The sequence below is a fragment of the Ranitomeya imitator genome, chromosome 9, assembly GCF_032444005.1.
Source record: "Ranitomeya imitator isolate aRanImi1 chromosome 9, aRanImi1.pri, whole genome shotgun sequence".
Taxonomy (NCBI): domain Eukaryota; kingdom Metazoa; phylum Chordata; class Amphibia; order Anura; family Dendrobatidae; genus Ranitomeya; species Ranitomeya imitator.
The window spans coordinates 115,528,846-115,542,468 of NC_091290.1; the positions used below are offsets into that span (position 1 = coordinate 115,528,846).

Here is a 13,623-nt window from a genome sequence, read left to right on the forward strand (position 1 = left end):
ATAACAGCGAGGAGCAGGTGGTTGACTGCCATGTAACCCATCAAAACACAGTAATCATGTTGCAGGGGCGCCAATAGGTGTATGGAACTGTGTGACCCCAGGCTGAGTGCTGTAAATGCCCCCATCAGAAATTGACAGTAGAGAGCAGAGCTCAGCTCCACTTGCGGCTGTTAGAGGCAGATGATAATGGAATAACACAGCCATCATTAGTCGGGGATGGTGCGAGCTCATCTCCTGAGCCTGCTCCATACACCCGCTCCCGGAAAGGGCCATACATGCTTGGCACTTGTCGTTAAGGGTTTACGCTCTCACCCGCTTTTTCCACCTCTCATGGAAGAAGCAGAATTATCTGTTTACAGGCTGCAGACACTTTCTATGAGGCCATACACTGATCTCTTTTGTACCAGGTGATCGGAGATGAACCGCGACCATCGATTTGCTTCGGAGATTACACATAGGTTTTAACACCTGACTGTTAGCCAATTATTTTTACCTTCTAGTTTGCGTATCCGTGCTGCTCTGACATCGAGAAGGTGGGCGTACTGCTCCAGCTTTATTTCGTAATCTCGGCTCATGTCCTCCAACTTCTGTGTCACCGTTTCCACTTCAACCTAAGAGAAATGAGAAGGTTGTGTACTCCAGTACACCCTGTTGATAAGTGCTTTATATAGCCCACCGCCCCCCAGCTAAATGGGGGGGGGGTTGCTTATTTTTTTATATGATAAGAGACCAAAATTAGAAAATCTCATTGTAAAAGATGAAGATGTAGGACTAGCATGGTTATGTGGTGTGAACATGCACTATGCCAGTCGTAATGCATGGGCCCCTAAGTGTTGTGGAGGTCCTTGAGTATGGCCCTCGGTCACACTGCACTGATTATAGAGGCCAGGGCCGGATTACCTGATAATCTTTGTTGATTTTATGTTGCATTATCAGCATGTTTCTGGTCTTCTCCAGCTCCTGGACAGTTTCGGCATGGTTTGCCTGAAGGTTTCTTAATGATTTTTCAAGGTCCTTATTGACATCATCCTCTACCTTTTCCAAAAACATTAGATCTCCGTTCTTCTGCTGCTTTCGAGCCTGAGGAAAACGGTTTTACTTTATTACGGCGAATGTCATCCTACCTTATACATGCAAGGCCTATAATAAAATCCGTATTGGTCGTGTCCTGGTCATTTTCTAACACTGTGCATGAGGGGCGGTGGGGGGAGTTATGGACCTTGGAGAAATGTCTTGTGATTCTGGAGAATGTAGCATTTAATAATACCCAAAGAAGCAAAGATGTTGATGATTAACAAAGCCACTGCTAATGCCAAGTAATTATGACTATATTATGAGTATTTGTTGGCCTGCGCTATTGGTCCAGTCTGTTTGTAATTGTATTGGTGCCAAAATTAGGTCTGAGCCACATGCATCACAAGCCACAAGCAATTATGGAGACAAAGTGCACATGCCGATTACAGGGAGATCCATGGCTGATGAGCAAAGCTCCGCGGGAGACACAGAACCTGCATACCACAGGCATCACAAAGACATGGAACAGATAATCCGTGAGTCACAAATTGACATTTTTGTGAGGTCTTTCCCATCTGTATAGAAACGCAAACAAATAACGTTATCCCAGACCCCTGTAGGACTGATTGTACATGTATAAGTGTTATCAAGATCATCCCCTTAAATCTTTACTATGGGCAGTGGAAGATCCACTATCCATTACACAATCCACAGAAATCCATTTTAATAGTAGAGGTTAGGACCATCCCGAGTGGGGTCACCTTGTCGTGGCTGGATGGCTTTTACGTTTTTTTTTACACCTTTTAGCACACATATAGGGGAGGTGTTAACAAGATCAACCCCTTAAACCTTTGCTATGGGCAGTCAAAGATCCACTATCCACTATAGCAGCAAACATGGTGGAGGAGTTGGTTTTCTCCTGTCAGATAACTGCTCCTTCACCCCAATCCCACTTCCACCCGCTGTTACCCTCCCTTCCTTTGAGGTGCACTCTGTGCGCATCCACTCCCCCTCCAACCTCCAACTGGCTGTCATTTACCGCCCCCCCAGGGCCAGCCACCACCTTCTTTGACCACTTCACCACCTGGCTACCTCATTTCCTTTCCGCGGACATCCCTACTATCATCATGGGCGACTTCAACATCCCCATTGACACTTCCCTCTCAGCTGCCACTAAACTTCTATCTCTCACTTCCTCCTTCAGCCTCACTCAATGGTCTTCTGCAGCCACACACAAAGATGGTCACACACTGGACCTCATCTTCACCCGCCTCTGCTCCCTATCTAACCTCTCTAACTCACCTCTTCCACTCTCTGACCACAACCTTCTAACATTCTCATCTCTCTCCACTTCATGTCTACATTCCCCACCCCACAAACTTTCACACCCTCGCAGAAATCTTAAACATCATGACCTACATTCGTTCTCTGAATCCCTCCTCCCTCTCACAGACATAAGTTCCATACACAATGCGGATGACGCTGCCGCTCTATAAAACACCACAATAGCTGTAGCTTTGGAATCTGCTGCCTCCCTAACACATACCAAAGCTCGCAAAATCAACAGACAGCCCTGGCACACCAGCCTGACCAAAGAACTGAGGCGAGCTTCCAGGGCTGCTGAGCGCAGATGGAAATGATCCCACTCCAACGAGCACTTCATCGCATTCAAACAGTCCCTCACTACTTTTATGACCACACTCGTCACAGCTAAACAAAACCTACTTCTCATCTCTCATATCCTCCCTGTCTCACAACCCTAAACAGTTATTCAACACCTTCAATTCTCTCCTCCATCCCCCAGCACCTCCTCCCTCCCAACTCATCTCAGCTGAAGACTTTGCCTCATTTTTCAAGCAGAAGATTGATAACATCAGAGACAGTTTTGGTCAACAACCCCCAGAGCCCTTCCTCCCGACTTCCCAGCCCTCCACCTCCAAAACCAACTTCTCCACCATTACAGAAAATCAACTCTCCACTCTACTCTCAAGATCGCATCTCACCACCTGTGCACTTGACCCGATACCATCCCACTTCATCCCAACCCTAACCCACCTCTTCAACCTATCACTAACAACTGGTGTTTTCCCCTCAAGCTTTAAACATGCCTCCATCACACCTATCCTCAAAAAGGCCTCTCTTGACACATCCTCGGTATCTAGCTATCGCCCTATATCACTTCTCCCTTATGCCTCCAAACTACTGGAACAACATGTCTACCTCCCATCTCTCTTCTTGCTCCCTCTTTGACCGCTTACAATCTGGCTTTCGGTCACACCATTCCACTGAAACTGCCCTAACTAAGGTCACCAATGACCTCTTAACCGCCAAGAGCAAGCGACACTGCTCTGTCCTCCTCCTCCTTGACCTGTCGGCTGCCTTTGACACAGTGGACCATTCCCTATTATTACAGACCCTCTCATCCCTTGGCATCACAGACTTGGCCCTATCCTGGATCTCATCATACCTAACAGACCGGACATTCAGCGTCTCCCACTCACACACCACCTCCTTACCTCGCCCCCTATCTGTCGGAGTCCCACAAGGTTCAGTCCTTGGGAACCTGCTCTTCTCCATTTACACCTTTGGCCTGGGACAGCTCATAGAATCCCATGGCTTTCAGTATCATCTCTATGCTGATGACACACAGATCTACATCCCTGGACCAGATATCACCACCCTACTAACCAGAATCCCTCAATGTCTGTCCACTATTTCATCCTTCTTCTCCGCTAGATTTCTGAAACTTAACATGGACAAAACAGAATTCATCATCTTTCCCTCATCTCACGTGACCCCCCCCCAACGAAGCTATCCATTACAGTGCATGGCTGCCCACTCTTCCCAGTCCCACAAGCTCGCTGCCTTGGGGTAATCCTTGACGCTGAGCGCTCCTTCAAACCACATATCCAAGCCCTTTCCACTTTCTGCCGACTTCAACTCAAAAATATTTCACGAATCCGTACATTCTTTAACCAAGAATCTACAAAAATCCTAGTCCATGCCCTCATCATTTCTCGCCTTGACTACTGCAACCTCCTGCTTTGTGGACTCCCCTCTTGCACCCCTCCAATCTATTCTAAACTCTGCTGCCCGACTAATCTACCTGTCCCCCCGCTATTCCCCGGCCACTCGCCTCTGTCAATCCCTTCACTGGCTCCCCATTACCCAGAGACTCCAGTACAAAACCCTAACCATGACATACAAAGCCATCCACAACCTGTCTCCTCCATACATCTGTGACCACGTCTCCCGCTACTTACCTACACGCAACCTCCGATCTGTCATGATCCCAATGGCAAGGGATCACAAAAGGACAAGCACAAAAACAAAACAAGCTCTAGGGTGATGGAACCTGAGCTGACCGCGATCCTGAACCTAAACACACAACTAGCAGTAGCCGGGGAACGTGCCTACGATGATTCCTAGACGTCTCGCGCCAGCCGAAGGATTAACTTCCCCTATCAGAAGAAACACAGACCTCACTTGCCTCCAGAGAAACACCCCACAGAAATAGCAGCCCCCCACATGTAATAACGGTGAAATGAGAGGAAAGCACACACGTAGTTATGAAAATAGAATCAGCAAAAATGAGGCCCGCTAAAGCTAGATAGCAGAGGATACAAAAGTGAACTGCGCGGTCAGCGAAAAACCCTTCAAAAAACCATCCTGAAATTACTTGAACTCATGTGCCAACTCATGGAACATGAGGAGTAATTTCAGCCCACTAGAGCAACCAGCAGCAAGGAATCACATATCTGCAAGCTGGACTAAGACAAAAATAAAGCAAAACGTGGAACAGGAAAATCAAAATTTAGCTTGTCCTGAAGATAACAGACGCAGGGAGCAGAGGTAAAAAGACACGCTGATTACATTGATAGCCGGCGAGGAAATGACAAAAAAGCCAGGTTAAATAGGAAACTCCCATAACCTGATGGAACAGGTGGACACCAGAGACCGCAGAAAACACAAGTCACCCAGTACCATCAGTAACCACCAGAGGGAGCCCAGAAACAGAACTCACAACAGTACCCCCCCCTTGAGGAGGGGTCACCGAACCCTCACGAGAACCACCAGGGCGACCAGGATGAGCCCTATGAAAAGCACGGACCAAATCGGCAGCATGAACATCAGAGGCAATCACCCAAGAATTATCCTCCTGACCATAACCCTTCCACTTGACCAAATACTGGAGTTTCCGTCTGGAAACACGAGAATCCAAGATCTTCTCCACAACATACTCCAATTCACCCTCCACCAGCATCGGAGCAGGAGGCTCAAGCGAAGGAACAACAGGTACCTCATACTTCCGCAACAACGACCGATGTAACACATTATGAATAGCAAACGATGCCGGGAGATCCAAACGAAACGACACAGGGTTAAGAATTTCCAAGATCCTATAGGGACCGATGAACCGAGGCTTGAACTTAGGAGAAGAGACCTTCATAGGAACAAAACGAAAAGACAACCACACCAAGTCCCCAACAAGAAGTCGAGGACCCACGCGGCGATGGCGATTAGCAAACTGCTGAGCCCTCTCCTGGGACAACTTCAAATTGTCCACCACATGACTCCAAATCTGATGCAACCTATCCACCACCATGTCCACTCCAGGACAATCAGAAGGCTCCACCTGACCAGAGGAAAAACGAGGATGAAACCCCGAATTACAAAAGAAAGGAGAAACCAAGGTAGCAGAACTAGCCCGATTATTAAGGGCAAACTCGGCAAGCGGCAAAAAGGAAACCCAGTCATCTTGATCAGCAGAAACAAAACACCTTAAATAAGTTTCTAAAGTCTGATTAGTTCGTTCCGTCTGGCCATTCGTCTGTGGATGGAATGCAGACGAAAAGGACAAATCAATGCCCATCTTAGCACAGAACGTCCGCCAAAATCTAGACACAAACTGGGATCCCCTGTCAGAAACGATGTTCTCCAGAATGCCATGCAAACGGACCACGTTTTGAAAAAACAGAGGGACCAACTCAGAGGAGGAAGGTAACTTAGGCAAGGGTACCAGATGAACCATCTTAGAAAAGCGGTCACACACAACCCATATGACGGACATTTTTTGAGAGACAGGGAGATCCGAAATAAAGTCCATGGAAATGTGCGTCCAAGGCCTCTTCGGGATAGGCAAAGGTGACAACAATCCACTGGCCCGAGAACAGCAAGGCTTAGCCCGAGCGCAAACTCCACAAGACTGCACGAAAGAACGCACATCCCTCGACAAGGAAGGCCACCAAAAAGACCTGGCCACCAAGTCTCTAGTACCAAATATTCCAGGATGACCTGCCAACACAGAAGAATGGACCTCGGAGATGACTCTACTGGTCCAATTATCCGGAACAAACAGTCTTTCCGGCGGACAACGATCAGGTTTATCCACCTGAAACTCCTGCAAAGCACGTCGCAAGTCTGGGGAGACAGCCGACAAAATCACCCCATCCCTAAGGATACCAGTGGGCTCAGAATTTCCAGGGGAGTCAGGCACAAAACTCCTAGAAAGAGCATCCGCCTTCACATTCTTTGAACCTGGCAGGTATGAAACCACAAAATTGAAACGGGAGAAAAACAGTGACCAACGAGCCTGTCTAGGATTCAGATGCTTGGCAGACTCAAGGTACATCAGATTTTTGTGATCAGTCAAGACCAGCACACGATGTCTAGCACCCTCGAGCCAATGACGCCACTCCTCAAATGCCCACTTCATGGCCAAAAGCTCCCGATTACCAACATCATAATTCCGTTCAGCGGGCGAAAATTTTCTAGAAAAGAACGCACATGGCTTCATCACTGAGCCATCGGAGCTTCTCTGTGACAAAACCGCCCCCGCTCCGATCTCGGAAGCATCAACCTCAACCTGAAAAGGAAGCGACGTATCTGGCTGAAGCAACACAGGAGCAGAAGAAAACCGGCGCTTAAGTTCCTGAAAGGCCTCCACAGCCGCAGGAGACCAATCAGTAACATCAGCACCCTTCTTAGTCAAATCCGTCAAAGGCTTAACAACACTAGAAAAATTAGTTATGAAGCGACGATAAAAATTAGCAAAGCCCAAGAACTTCTGTAGACTCTTAAGAGATGTAGGCTGCGTCCAGTCACAAATAGCCTGAACCTTGACGGGATCCATCTCAATAGTAGAAGGGGAAAAAATATACCCCAAAAAAGAAATCTTCTGGACTCCAAAGAGACATTTAGAACCCTTTACAAACAAAGAATTGGCCCGCAGGACCTGAAACACCTTCCTGACCTGCTGAACATGAGACTCCCAGTCATCAGAAAAAACCAAAACATCATCCAAATACACGATAATAAATTTATCCAGATATTCACGGAAAATATCGTGCATAAAAGACTGGAAGACAGAAGGAGCATTAGAAAGTCCAAAAGGCATCACCAAATACTCGAAATGGCCCTCAGGCGTATTAAATGCGGTTTTCCACTCATCACCCTGCCTTATCCGCACAAGATTATACGCACTCCGAAGATCAATCTTAGTGAACCATTTAGCCCCCTTAATGCGAGCGAACAAATCAGTCAACAATGGCAAAGGATACTGATATTTGACTGTAATCTTATTCAAAAGACGATAATCTATGCAAGGCCTCAAGGAACCATCTTTTTTGGCCACGAAAAAAAAACCTGCTCCCAAAGGGGACGAAGATGGACGGATATGTCCCTTTTCCAAGGACTCCTTAACATAATTCCGCATAGCAGTATGCTCTGGCACTGACAGATTGAACAAACGACCTTTAGGGAATTTACTGCCAGGAATCAAATCTATAGCACAATCGCAATCCCTGTGAGGAGGAAGCGAACTGAGCTTAGGCTCCTCAAAAACCTCCCGATAATCAGACAAAAATACCGGCACCTCAGAAGGAGTAGATGAAGCGATAGAAATCGGAGATGCATCATCATGAACCCCCTGACATCCCCAGCTTAACACAGACATTGTTTTCCAGTCCAGGACTGGGTTATGAGTTTGTAACCATGGCAGACCAAGCACTAAGACATCATGTAAATTATACAGTACCAGGAAGCGAATCACCTCCTGATGAACGGGAGTCATACGCATGGTCACTTGTGTCCAGTACTGAGGTTTATTCATAGCCAAAGGTGTAGAGTCAATTCCTTTCAAAGGAATAGGAACTTCCAGAGGTTCCAGACTAAACCCACAGCGATTGGCAAATGACCAATCCATAAGACTCAGGGCAGCGCCTGAATCCACATAGGCATCGACGGAAATGGATGATAATGAACAAATCAGAGTCACAGACAGAATGAACTTAGACTGTAAAGTACCAATGGCAACAGACTTATCAACCTTTTTTGTGCGTTTAGAGCATGCTGATATAACATGAGCTGAATCACCACAATAAAAACACAATCCATTTTTCCGCCTATAATTTTGCCGTTCACTTCTGGACTGAATTCTATCACATTGCATTATCTCAGGTGCCTGTTCAGAAGACACCGCCAAATGGTGCACAGGTTTGCGCTCCCGTAAACGCCGATCAATCTGAATAGCCATAGTCATGGACTCATTCAGACCTGTGGGCGCCGGGAACCCCACCATAACATCTTTAATGGCCTCAGAAAGGCCATCTCTGAATTTTGCAGCCAGAGCGCACTCATTCCAGTGAGTAAGCACCGACCATTTCCGAAATTTCTGACAATATATTTCTGCTTCATCTTGCCCCTGAGAGAGAGCCAATAAAGCTTTTTCAGCCTGAATCTCTAGGTTAGGTTCCTCATAGAGCAAACCCAATGCCAGAAAAAACGCATCCACATTGAGCAACGCAGGATCCCCTGGTGCCAATGCAAATGCCCAATTCTGAGGGTCACCCCGCAGGAAAGATATAACAATCTTGACCTGCTGAGCAGGGTCTCCAGAGGAGCGAGATTTCAAGGAAAGAAACAACTTGCAATTGTTCCTAAAATTCAGAAAACTAGATCTATCTCCAGAAAAAAACTCTGGGATAGGAATTCTAGGTTCAGACATAGGCGTATGTACAACAAAATCTTGTATATTTTGAACCTTAGCAGCAAGATTATTCAGGCTGGAAGCCAAACTCTGGACGTCCATGATAAACAGCTGAGGTCAGAGGCATTCAAGGATTAAGAGGAGGAAAGAAGCAGCCAAGCTGCAATTAAGGCTAGGCAGCAAACACTGAGGAGGGGGAAAAAAAAAAAAAAAAAAAACTTCCTCAGACTACTTTTCCTCCTACTTCAGCCAAAACGATGACCAATTTTTTCGGGCCGGCCATACTGTCATGATCCCAATGGCAAGGGATCACAAAAGGACAAGCACAAAAACAAAACAAGCTCTAGGGTGATGGAACCTGAGCTGACCGCGATCCTGAACCTAAACACACAACTAGCAGTAGCCGGGGAACGTGCCTACGATGATTCCTAGACGTCTCGCGCCAGCCGAAGGATTAACTTCCCCTATCAGAAGAAACACAGACCTCACTTGCCTCCAGAGAAACACCCCACAGAAATAGCAGCCCCCCACATGTAATAACGGTGAAATGAGAGGAAAGCACACACGTAGTTATGAAAATAGAATCAGCAAAAATGAGGCCCGCTAAAGCTAGATAGCAGAGGATACAAAAGTGAACTGCGCGGTCAGCGAAAAACCCTTCAAAAAACCATCCTGAAATTACTTGAACTCATGTGCCAACTCATGGAACATGAGGAGTAATTTCAGCCCACTAGAGCAACCAGCAGCAAGGAATCACATATCTGCAAGCTGGACTAAGACAAAAATAAAGCAAAACGTGGAACAGGAAAATCAAAATTTAGCTTGTCCTGAAGATAACAGACGCAGGGAGCAGAGGTAAAAAGACACGCTGATTACATTGATAGCCGGCGAGGAAATGACAAAAAAGCCAGGTTAAATAGGAAACTCCCATAACCTGATGGAACAGGTGGACACCAGAGACCGCAGAAAACACAAGTCACCCAGTACCATCAGTAACCACCAGAGGGAGCCCAGAAACAGAACTCACAACAGTACCCCCCCCTTGAGGAGGGGTCACCGAACCCTCACGAGAACCACCAGGGCGACCAGGATGAGCCCTATGAAAAGCACGGACCAAATCGGCAGCATGAACATCAGAGGCAATCACCCAAGAATTATCCTCCTGACCATAACCCTTCCACTTGACCAAATACTGGAGTTTCCGTCTGGAAACACGAGAATCCAAGATCTTCTCCACAACATACTCCAATTCACCCTCCACCAGCATCGGAGCAGGAGGCTCAAGCGAAGGAACAACAGGTACCTCATACTTCCGCAACAACGACCGATGTAACACATTATGAATAGCAAACGATGCCGGGAGATCCAAACGAAACGACACAGGGTTAAGAATTTCCAAGATCCTATAGGGACCGATGAACCGAGGCTTGAACTTAGGAGAAGAGACCTTCATAGGAACAAAACGAAAAGACAACCACACCAAGTCCCCAACAAGAAGTCGAGGACCCACGCGGCGATGGCGATTAGCAAACTGCTGAGCCCTCTCCTGGGACAACTTCAAATTGTCCACCACATGACTCCAAATCTGATGCAACCTATCCACCACCATGTCCACTCCAGGACAATCAGAAGGCTCCACCTGACCAGAGGAAAAACGAGGATGAAACCCCGAATTACAAAAGAAAGGAGAAACCAAGGTAGCAGAACTAGCCCGATTATTAAGGGCAAACTCGGCAAGCGGCAAAAAGGAAACCCAGTCATCTTGATCAGCAGAAACAAAACACCTTAAATAAGTTTCTAAAGTCTGATTAGTTCGTTCCGTCTGGCCATTCGTCTGTGGATGGAATGCAGACGAAAAGGACAAATCAATGCCCATCTTAGCACAGAACGTCCGCCAAAATCTAGACACAAACTGGGATCCCCTGTCAGAAACGATGTTCTCCAGAATGCCATGCAAACGGACCACGTTTTGAAAAAACAGAGGGACCAACTCAGAGGAGGAAGGTAACTTAGGCAAGGGTACCAGATGAACCATCTTAGAAAAGCGGTCACACACAACCCATATGACGGACATTTTTTGAGAGACAGGGAGATCCGAAATAAAGTCCATGGAAATGTGCGTCCAAGGCCTCTTCGGGATAGGCAAAGGTGACAACAATCCACTGGCCCGAGAACAGCAAGGCTTAGCCCGAGCGCAAACTCCACAAGACTGCACGAAAGAACGCACATCCCTCGACAAGGAAGGCCACCAAAAAGACCTGGCCACCAAGTCTCTAGTACCAAATATTCCAGGATGACCTGCCAACACAGAAGAATGGACCTCGGAGATGACTCTACTGGTCCAATTATCCGGAACAAACAGTCTTTCCGGCGGACAACGATCAGGTTTATCCACCTGAAACTCCTGCAAAGCACGTCGCAAGTCTGGGGAGACAGCCGACAAAATCACCCCATCCCTAAGGATACCAGTGGGCTCAGAATTTCCAGGGGAGTCAGGCACAAAACTCCTAGAAAGAGCATCCGCCTTCACATTCTTTGAACCTGGCAGGTATGAAACCACAAAATTGAAACGGGAGAAAAACAGTGACCAACGAGCCTGTCTAGGATTCAGATGCTTGGCAGACTCAAGGTACATCAGATTTTTGTGATCAGTCAAGACCAGCACACGATGTCTAGCACCCTCAAGCCAATGACGCCACTCCTCAAATGCCCACTTCATGGCCAAAAGCTCCCGATTACCAACATCATAATTCCGTTCAGCGGGCGAAAATTTTCTAGAAAAGAACGCACATGGCTTCATCACTGAGCCATCGGAGCTTCTCTGTGACAAAACCGCCCCCGCTCCGATCTCGGAAGCATCAACCTCAACCTGAAAAGGAAGCGACGTATCTGGCTGAAGCAACACAGGAGCAGAAGAAAACCGGCGCTTAAGTTCCTGAAAGGCCTCCACAGCCGCAGGAGACCAATCAGTAACATCAGCACCCTTCTTAGTCAAATCCGTCAAAGGCTTAACAACACTAGAAAAATTAGTTATGAAGCGACGATAAAAATTAGCAAAGCCCAAGAACTTCTGTAGACTCTTAAGAGATGTAGGCTGCGTCCAGTCACAAATAGCCTGAACCTTGACGGGATCCATCTCAATAGTAGAAGGGGAAAAAATATACCCCAAAAAAGAAATCTTCTGGACTCCAAAGAGACATTTAGAACCCTTTACAAACAAAGAATTGGCCCGCAGGACCTGAAACACCTTCCTGACCTGCTGAACATGAGACTCCCAGTCATCAGAAAAAACCAAAACATCATCCAAATACACGATAATAAATTTATCCAGATATTCACGGAAAATATCGTGCATAAAAGACTGGAAGACAGAAGGAGCATTAGAAAGTCCAAAAGGCATCACCAAATACTCGAAATGGCCCTCAGGCGTATTAAATGCGGTTTTCCACTCATCACCCTGCCTTATCCGCACAAGATTATACGCACTCCGAAGATCAATCTTAGTGAACCATTTAGCCCCCTTAATGCGAGCGAACAAATCAGTCAACAATGGCAAAGGATACTGATATTTGACTGTAATCTTATTCAAAAGACGATAATCTATGCAAGGCCTCAAGGAACCATCTTTTTTGGCCACGAAAAAAAAACCTGCTCCCAAAGGGGACGAAGATGGACGGATATGTCCCTTTTCCAAGGACTCCTTAACATAATTCCGCATAGCAGTATGCTCTGGCACTGACAGATTGAACAAACGACCTTTAGGGAATTTACTGCCAGGAATCAAATCTATAGCACAATCGCAATCCCTGTGAGGAGGAAGCGAACTGAGCTTAGGCTCCTCAAAAACCTCCCGATAATCAGACAAAAATACCGGCACCTCAGAAGGAGTAGATGAAGCAATAGAAATCGGAGATGCATCATCATGAACCCCCTGACATCCCCAGCTTAACACAGACATTGTTTTCCAGTCCAGGACTGGGTTATGAGTTTGTAACCATGGCAGACCAAGCACTAAGACATCATGTAAATTATACAGTACCAGGAAGCGAATCACCTCCTGATGAACGGGAGTCATACGCATGGTCACTTGTGTCCAGTACTGAGGTTTATTCATAGCCAAAGGTGTAGAGTCAATTCCTTTCAAAGGAATAGGAACTTCCAGAGGTTCCAGACTAAACCCACAGCGATTGGCAAATGACCAATCCATAAGACTCAGGGCAGCGCCTGAATCCACATAGGCATCGACGGAAATGGATGATAATGAACAAATCAGAGTCACAGACAGAATGAACTTAGACTGTAAAGTACCAATGGCAACAGACTTATCAACCTTTTTTGTGCGTTTAGAGCATGCTGATATAACATGAGCTGAATCACCACAATAAAAACACAATCCATTTTTCCGCCTATAATTTTGCCGTTCACTTCTGGACTGAATTCTATCACATTGCATTATCTCAGGTGCCTGTTCAGAAGACACCGCCAAATGGTGCACAGGTTTGCGCTCCCGTAAACGCCGATCAATCTGAATAGCCATAGTCATGGACTCATTCAGACCTGTGGGCGCCGGGAACCCCACCATAACATCTTTAATGGCCTCAGAAAGGCCATCTCTGAATTTT

At 46.6% G+C, this 13,623-nt stretch overlaps 1 protein-coding gene across 1 annotated transcript in view; it reads right to left on the minus strand.

Annotated features, from left to right (window-relative positions):
- The window catches only part of RPGRIP1L (RPGRIP1 like), a 161,938-nt gene that overhangs the window by 56,803 nt on the left and 91,512 nt on the right, over positions 1–13,623 (minus strand). Inside the window, exons 13-14 of the mRNA XM_069738570.1 lie at positions 901–1,080; positions 494–611 (exon numbers count right to left, since the gene is read on the minus strand). Of these exons, the coding sequence (XP_069594671.1) occupies positions 494–611; positions 901–1,080 (298 nt within the window). The remainder of the gene's footprint in view (positions 1–493; positions 612–900; positions 1,081–13,623) is intronic.